Source organism: Triticum urartu, chromosome 6, assembly GCF_003073215.2.
Source record: "Triticum urartu cultivar G1812 chromosome 6, Tu2.1, whole genome shotgun sequence".
In the NCBI taxonomy this organism is placed as follows: domain Eukaryota; kingdom Viridiplantae; phylum Streptophyta; class Magnoliopsida; order Poales; family Poaceae; genus Triticum; species Triticum urartu.
In genome coordinates this window covers 454,309,544-454,318,329 of record NC_053027.1, presented here as the reverse complement: position 1 = coordinate 454,318,329, position 8,786 = coordinate 454,309,544, and the positions used below count along the sequence as shown (strand labels likewise).

Genomic DNA, 8,786 nt, shown 5'->3' with positions numbered 1-8,786 from the left:
TATCCACAAATTAAAATGGATTAAGATAAAAAAGAAGAAGGGATCTTTACAGTATACTCAACACTATACCTAGTAGATTTAACATTAAATTTTCTAAAAACTCACTATATAAACATCAATCACCCAAATCCATATATAGCACAGGCCTACCAAAGCCTGCTCATTTAAATTGGCAAAAATCTATTCCACCAATAAATCAACTAAACTAACACAAGTCACCAACAAATCGACTTAAAAGTCACAACAAAACAACTCAAAGCATAACCCTAACCATAAATCAAAAGGACATGCTCAAAGTAGGAGATTAGATCAAAAAGGGGAACACAGAAAAAACCATAGCTAAAGAATGACCCTAATTGTAAAACTCATACACCACAAAACAAATCCCAGACTAGAGTATGAGCAGATGAAATACTTGAACAGTAGATTCGCTCGCGGATGAGCACAAGAACCCTGAGCCAAGCACCCCCAAGAACAAAACCTGCACAAGAACAACAAAAAGAATTCATGAAGAAGTGACATATATCCGCAGAAAATAGCTTGGATCTGTGAAAAAATAAGGGGGAGGAAGGAGAGAAATAAATCCACAAACCCTAGCTCATACTAGAACAAGAACAGCAAAAAAGAACGTATAAGCTGACAAATCCACACAACTAACTCGGGTCTATGAATAAATAAGGGGGGAGGAGAGCAAGAAATCCACCAACCCTACCCGTCACAGGAGGACGAGAGGTGACCAAAGAGAAGCAGAGTGAGACAGAGAGGAGGGGAAGCGACTGAGAGAGTGGCTGACTCAGGATAAAGCGAGAGAGAGAGAGAGAGAGAGAGAGAGAGGGGGGGGAGGGGGAGAGGGAGAGAGCCAATCTCGGAGGGGCGAGCCCCTCCGCCTCCATGGAAGCCAAGGACCAGAGGGGAAACCCTCCTCCCATCTAGAGGGGAGGTCAAGAAAGAAGAAGCGGGAGGAGGGCTCTCACCCCCTCTCTTCCGGTGGCGCCCGAACGCCGCCAGGGCAATCATCATGTGACGGCGATCTACTCCAACAACTTTGTCATCTCCACAAGCGGGATGGGCTAAGCTACTAACTGGCGGCGGGAGCATAACGGGCGCACAAAGCGAGCCCGACAGCCAACTCGATTAACCAAAAATTGGGGTGAGTCGATTCTGGTTAGCCCAACAAAGCAAACAACAAACCAAAAAAAAAGCACGAATCTCAAGGAAACATTCAATGGCTACAAAATCGACTTAACAAATATAAAGTCAGGCAACTTACATGTACCTAAAGTGATCTTTGAGTGTAGATATTTCTTAGTCAGCAAATCCTGCCAAACACTTTCCTCTAAAGTGACTTGAACTATCATTTGTTGAGCATGCACTTGTTCTTGTCTTTCAGGTCTTATATCCCAAGACCATCTAGAAGATTACTATCTAAAGAACATATAATCTTCTCCTCACCTCCCTCGGTATTTCAAAGAAGGATAGCATGAATTCCTAAAAAACTATAGCATAAACACTGACAAGCTAATCAGGGTGGCGTTGATTAGGACAAGAAGGGCCCCATAGGTCGAAGGCTTGTCCTCTGAATTACTAAGTATTTTCTCAAAATGGTCAGCAATGATCTTCCACTTTTTATTTTGTTGTTTTTCGAAGTGGATGCGAATCTTATTGGTGTTTCCAAAACCTAACTAATTGCTTTTGTGAAAACTTATCTTAAGTATAGATAGTTGTTTGAACAAACAAATGATGAACTTCATGTTGGTGGCAATTTGGCCATACCATGTTTTTCACAAAAATATCAGTGTCATCAACATATCGTGAGAAGGGGACTCTCGTTGGTTAGATGGGAGAGAAGATGACCGCCATGGACTCATGGGTAACACCGGCGTCCTCCTCATCCAAATCAGGAGAATCCAAAACATACATTGACCTTGGAGTGTCCTTACGCCAGCTTAACTCCGAATGCCCGATTGCCAGAATAGAAACATCCAATGCGACCGCATTCCTACCGATCGAAATTCCTCGCCCGTTGGCCCATGACAAGCCACACAAAAATTATGGTGTTCAAACACCGTCGAGGCAGACGAGATCTTCTCCTTCCACATCATGCAATTATTATGAGAAAACCCCCCTTGATGGATCGACGGGTACGCACCGGGAGGACCAGCCTAGGAACTTGCCTACACGAGAGCTAGGCACAGTAGCTGCAGCTACGCCCGTAGGCAGGCGTGTGAGTGATATTTGATGTATACGTATACCCGTATGGTGACGAGGACGAGCGCTCACATGAGCCCAACCCAGCGCGATCCATGGGCCCCCACCGCCCTCTGCCCTTTATAAAGCTACTACACACTACGTTGCACAGTACACCCCACTTTTCCCAGCTCTTTCTCTAGCTCGATCTCTATGCTCGCAACGCTGCAAAAAACCGCACACCTTCTTTCACAAAGAGAAACAAAATAAAGTGCTTGAGAAAAAACCAAGGTTGATGAAGCTCCTGGAAAGAAGCTATAGTACGGACGAGGGGAAAGGGGGGCGAGAGGGGGAAAAACACAGCGAGATGACTCACTTCACTTCACTAAGCAGCTGCCACTTCCACTAGCTAGTGAGTTCAAGGAAGAGGAATCTTGTAGCTAGGGCAGCTCAGTCTCCTCTCCCCCTTGCGGGAGGATCGAACTGCAGCAGCGCCAGCCACAAATATTGGCCACGCGGGCGCGCGCCCACCCAGCACCCACCAACCTCCCCGGCTGGCCGTCTCCATCGATCCATATTGCCGGCCATCCCCGTCTCCACTCCATCCATCCCTGCCACATCCCAGAGCTAGCTAGCAGCGGCTAGGCGTGCAGTGCGCGCGCGTCAATGCATGCCGGCCCAGCCAATTCCCCTCTGCTCGCCTCCCTCCCTCGGTGCGAACGCAGCTCAAGATCGATATAGAATTTCTTAGGAGAAAAAACAACACATACACGCATACATAGGTGGATCCCCTCTCTAGTAGTGCCCAACCTACATGCTATAGCTCTGCTGCAGCCGCAGTGTCTATTCTCGAGCACCAGGCCAAGCTGCTGGTCTCGGCAGAAGCCAGCAAGGGGCAACAAGAAGAAGGATCCAGGATTGCTGCTTTCTCGCTCCGATCCGAACAACCACTGGGCGGCACGGCAGCGAAGGAAGCTCTTTTATAGTTGCTTGCCTCTTCTCAAGATCTGGTCTTCCTCCTCTCCTCTACCTGTTGGCGAATCGGGATGCCGCAGTAATCCACGGGAAGAAGTATCCAAGCATACATACATGGAGTTTACTGCGACAAGCAGTAGGTTTTCTAAAGGAGAGGAGGAGGTGGAGGAGGAGCAGGAAGAGGCGTCGATGCCGCGCGAGATCCCTTTCATGACAGCCGCGGCCGCCACCAGCGCCGCCGCGCCTTCTGCTTCTGCGTCGGCCTCGACACCCGCGTCAGCGGCCGTGTCTGCGTCGCCGGCTGGAAGTAGCCCTCCCTTTCGGTCTGGGGATGACGCCGGAGCGTCGGGGAGCGGGGGCGGCGGCGGCGGCGTGGCGGAGGCGGTGGAGAAGGAGCACATGTTCGACAAGGTGGTGACGCCGAGCGACGTGGGGAAGCTGAACCGGCTGGTCATCCCCAAGCAGTACGCCGAGAAGTACTTCCCGCTGGACTCGGCGGCCAACGAGAAGGGCCTCCTGCTCAACTTCGAGGACAGCGCCGGGAAGCCATGGCGCTTCCGCTATTCCTACTGGAACAGCAGCCAGAGCTACGTCATGACCAAAGGGTGGAGCCGCTTCGTCAAGGAGAAGCGCCTCGACGCTGGGGACACCGTCTCCTTCTCGCGCGGCGCCGGCGAGGCCGCGCGACACCGCCTCTTCATCGACTGGAAGCGCCGGGCCGACACCAGAGACCCGCTCCGCTTGCCCCGCCTCCCGCTTCCGATGCCGCTAACGTCGCACTACAGCCCGTGGGGCCTCGGCGCCGGCGGCAGAGGGTTCTTCATGCCGCCCTCGCCGCCAGCCACGCTCTACGAGCACCGTCTCCGTCAGGGCTTCGACTTCCGCGGCATGAACCCCAGTTACCCCACAATGGGGAGGCAGGTCATCCTCTTCGGCTCGGCCGCCAGGATGCCTCCGCACACACCAGCACCACTCCTCGTGCCGCGCCCGCCGCCGCCGCTGCACTTCACAGTGCAACAGCAAGGCAGCGGCGCCGGCGTAAGTGTAACCGCAGGGTCCCCAGTGGTGCTCGACTCGGTGCCGGTAATCGAAAGCCCGACGACGGCAACCAAGAAGCGCGTGCGCTTGTTCGGCGTGAACCTTGACAACCCGCAGCATCCCGGCGATGGCGGGGACGAGTCGAGCAATTATGGCAGTGCACTGCCATTGCAGATGCCCGCATCAGCATGGCGGCCAAGGGACCATACGCTGAGGCTGCTAGAGTTCCCCTCGCATGGTGCCGGTGCCGAGGCATCGTCTCCGTCGTCGTCGTCGTCTTCCAAGAGGGAGGCGCATTCAGGCTTGGATCTCGATCTGTGACCTAAAGGAAAGTTCTGCGATTCTTTCTTTCTTCTACCATTTGATTTTCGGTTCTTCTCGTCATCTCACTTCTCATGTGATTCAGTTATAAGCTTTTGATGATAGCGGCAGCTAGGGATTTAACATTTGCCCCCTTTTCGGCACTTGAAATTTTTGTGTTGGTTTGAGAAGTCATAAAGAAATTAAGCTTAGGCAGATTAATGTTTTTCTCCCAAATCAGTGTCATCTCTTGTCCACCATTAATTATTTTCCCTCTCCATGTGCTTGTGCTTCAATACTTGCCCATGTTTAGCAAAATCGCATGCCCATTTCATACATATGATAACATTTGTCCGTGTGCAAATTTTTGTTCATGGTCTCATAGTACTTCCTTAGTTTATTTTTAGTCTGCATATACAATTTGTCTGAAGTCAAACTTGGTTAAGTTTGACCAATTTTATATGGAAACATATCAACATTCATGATACAAAACCAAAATCATTAAATTCATCATGAAATTAATTTTCATACTATATAAGTAAAGTATTGTAAGTGTTGACATTTTAAATATGATCTTTGGTCAAACTTTATGTAATTTAACTTTAAACATATCTTGTATACGTAATAAAAAGAAACTGGGGGAGTACGAGAGATATGAGTTAAATCCATCAAAATGCATTCGGACAAAACCAGCACTACACATTAATAATTCAAAAAAGCTAACTGGCGACCATTCTCTAGGAGAGCATATCATTCGAACTTTTTTTCTTGACAATTTTAGTTGTATCAGGGGGTGTTTTTGGGGAGGATGGCAGTTTTGAGCCTTCATTCCAGAAAATGCCAGGTTGTTCCGAAGAAACTGTCACCCCTTGACAAGTAAAACTGTGATCAAAACGTTTGCAAATGCCAACCCCTCCAGCGAACGGTCGCCAGATAAGAAGGTCCTAATACTTTTCCGTAACATGCTATTACTTGTGAACTGATATTCTGGTAGATCAAATATCCGCACAACTCGGCCGTACATGGATGGCGCGTTAAGCCCTCACGCATGCAGCAGCAAGAGACAAGTCCGAACAGCGATCGACATTATATTTTCGCAGGTGAGATCTTAAAAACACATTCCGTTCTTTACTGCTCATCATCGATCTCATATTTACGGCCGGAGGAAGGTCTGCACATTCCTTTTATTTCGCCTTTTTGCCGCCACCTTTTTCTACCCCCACTGTACCGCACTGTGTTTCTCCTGCGCACCACATCTGTAGCTGCATGTATCATACTCGTTCGTACACAGTAGTCCTGTATCGCCATTGTAGAGAGTAGACAGCGCGCGTACGTAGTCGTCGTACCACCATTTTTTTTTCTTTTGCCCCCTTGTGAGAGCCGGAGGGAACACGGAATTAAACCCATGGAGTGGGCCAAATCTTGTATAGTTTGGATTGTCTGGGCCTTGAGGAGTGCATGCATGCACACAGTCCAAGAGATCTTTATGGTCGTGGCAGTCTGTAAAGAGGGGGCACTGGCCATAACTTCTTTGTACGATCGCTTGGAATTTATGGGGGACCTCGGTACGTAGTACGAACCCCTCCTCACTGTTGCAGTTGGAGTAGCAACAGTGGGGAGCTGTGCGATTGTTGGCACTTGGCAGTGGCAGCAGCGGCATGCAGCTCCCTCTCTTCATCTTCGAACCTCTTCTTCCTGTGGCGGGCTTCTGCTGTTTTGCTTCCATCGATCGCAGCACGGAGCGCCTTTTCTTTTTCACTGCGGCGGCCGGCGGGTAGCTAGGACTGCATGCATGGTGTGCGGATGTGCGCAGGGCGTGATGGGAGCAAAGGCGACTAGGCCGGCCGGCCTGCTGCCATAACTAGCAAGGTGTAGGAGGGGACGCAGCTCTTTTGCACAGGGAGGGTTGGGGAACTCAGAATAGATGGATCGGTGCTCTGCTCAACCTCTCGAGAGTTAAAGTACGTACCTTTGGTTCATTGTAAGGCGTGAAGGTGAAAAGGGAAAGAGGGTATGCTTGTGAGCTTGACTGAGGCTTGGCTTGAAACACACCACTAGCTAGCACCACCACGAAAAGAATGGATAAGCAGTACAGTATCTCCTACATGTAAGTTTCTGCAGCTTCTTAGTTCTCTTTGTTTTATTTTTAGTTCGATCTCTCTTCCATGCTTAGTCCATGCAGCACAACCGTACCATCAATTTTAAACATATATATGTTGTGTGTGTGCTGGAGTAGTTGCTTCTCTACTCATGACTGTCTCCTAAGGTACGGCTAGGTTAGCTGACATTCAGGGAAAGTGCCTTTTTTTTAGTGATAGGAGAGCATCCCCATGGACTGAGACTGATCCTACACCAAACATGAAACTGAAAAGGCTGATCCTGTATGCTTGACTAGGTACAGGAAAAATATTATAGAATCCTAGTTTTATATGATTGACATGATTCCAAAAGATAAAAAATTGTATCAGAGATTGCAATGGCATGCTTTTCTGAAGACTATAATACCAAAGGAAATAGCAATTCCAATAAAATGTCTTTAGTTACATAACTGAAAAAACATAAAAACACATGAGCCACTGAACGTCGATAAAAGGATATTCCTTTAAACTTGAGTGCAAGGTGCCCATACACAAAAACATCTTTAGGTTCTAATTAACATGCGGAACAAATAACAGATGTGTATAAAATTATACAAAGAGTGAATCCTACCAAATATTTCTATTTCTCGTGAACACAAGAGGCCCTGAGAATCCACCCCTAAAGCTCTTGTTTTGCTTGCGCATACCTCTATATATACATACATGCATGCTAGCTAGCTATTTTATGGGTGAATAAAACAAGATATATTGTTGGTTGTCCTGAATGCAAATAAGTTGTAGACGTAGGTTGAGATTAACTTAATCAACAGCCTACTATTAGTTGTCATGCAATATATGTACTTTTCGTTTGTATTTCGTAAGTCAATAAATCAATATGTTCTCCACTTTCTGTGGACAAAAAGGCACTACCACTAATTAACGAGCATCAAATTGATGTAACCATAGTTGATGCATATATATATTCTTTCTAGTACGAGTGTCATTATGCTTAGCATTCTCTGGAGATGCCCTTACATGACTTATGGTAAGATGACCTTGCCTTGAGCCAATCATCCAGACAAGGTTGGTAGCTTTGTTATGAAAAGATGAAATGACAACACATGTGCTATATTTTTGTCCATATCTACTTGGTATCATTAAGCTATTTGGCTATCCATCTTGTTGTGGCAACCAAATGAACGACATACATACTAGTTCATGTATACTAGAGGTCGCCAAACTAATAAGCCTGATCCCACGGTGAAAAAGCCAAGTACGTGTCCGGGGGGGGGGGGGGGGGGGGGGGGGGGGGGGGGGGGGGGGGGGGGTGTTTCATGGGGTATGGGACAAGATGAACTGAACCAGATATATGGCGTGCCTCAACATATATTGTAAATATGTCAGCAACATCCAGTATATTTGATGTCCATGTATGCAGCTATTGAGATGCCTGGCTAAGGGATATTTGTTTGGTTTAGTACAATCATTTTGTTTGAGCAAAGTAGCGACTCAGAATAGGTGGTTCATCTATTTTTATTCTAAAATAATTAATTCTGTCAGCATATCTACGTATATAAATTTGAAGAAATGATGAAAATTTTATAGCTTGTCCGTAATTAAGATATAATGAGGCATGTGCCAAACATATGGTGGTACCTAATATCATTTTTATGTTGTTTTTACATCAAATCATAATACAACTTACGTATGTTGTTGTATTGGGGCATAATGTGTGTACATCTATTTATAGCTAAGTCCAGTGCTATTGAATCCTTAACTAGTTTTGTGGTACAGTTTGATAAGTTTCTGATGATGCACCTATTTGTGTGGGAAAATTGTTGAAGACGGAAGTATCTATGAACCATGGATATCATATTTGAACCACGAATAATTAAGGTGTAACTACGTACTACCTAATGATCTATGCATAACAAGAACATGTGTACTTATATCATGTGCTTAATTAATGTGCATCTGGAAATGTAAACTAGGACTCAAACTAAGTTCAAAATGCAACCTTTCTGCATTGGTGCCGGATTATGCGGGGTGGTAAATAAGTATACATGATTATTATTTTACAACTTTTCAGAATTGTTCTGCTGACTGCTAGTTAATAAACATAAGGTCTGTACTGAATGGTTCATATCTCTTGAACTATCAATTTGTACATGAACTGTACATGCAGTGATGTATGTAGTTGGTGCAATT

General features: G+C 46.6%; 1 protein-coding gene across 1 annotated transcript; it reads left to right on the top strand.

The window, feature by feature from the left end:
• Positions 1-2,416: 2,416 nt before the first annotated feature.
• Positions 2,417-4,716, top strand: LOC125512347 (B3 domain-containing protein Os02g0683500-like). Its single transcript, XM_048677438.1, has one exon. The coding sequence runs from the start codon at positions 3,277-3,279 to the stop codon at positions 4,519-4,521; it is 1,245 nt and encodes a 414-aa protein (XP_048533395.1). The 5' UTR covers positions 2,417-3,276; the 3' UTR covers positions 4,522-4,716.
• Positions 4,717-8,786: the final 4,070 nt, after the last annotated feature.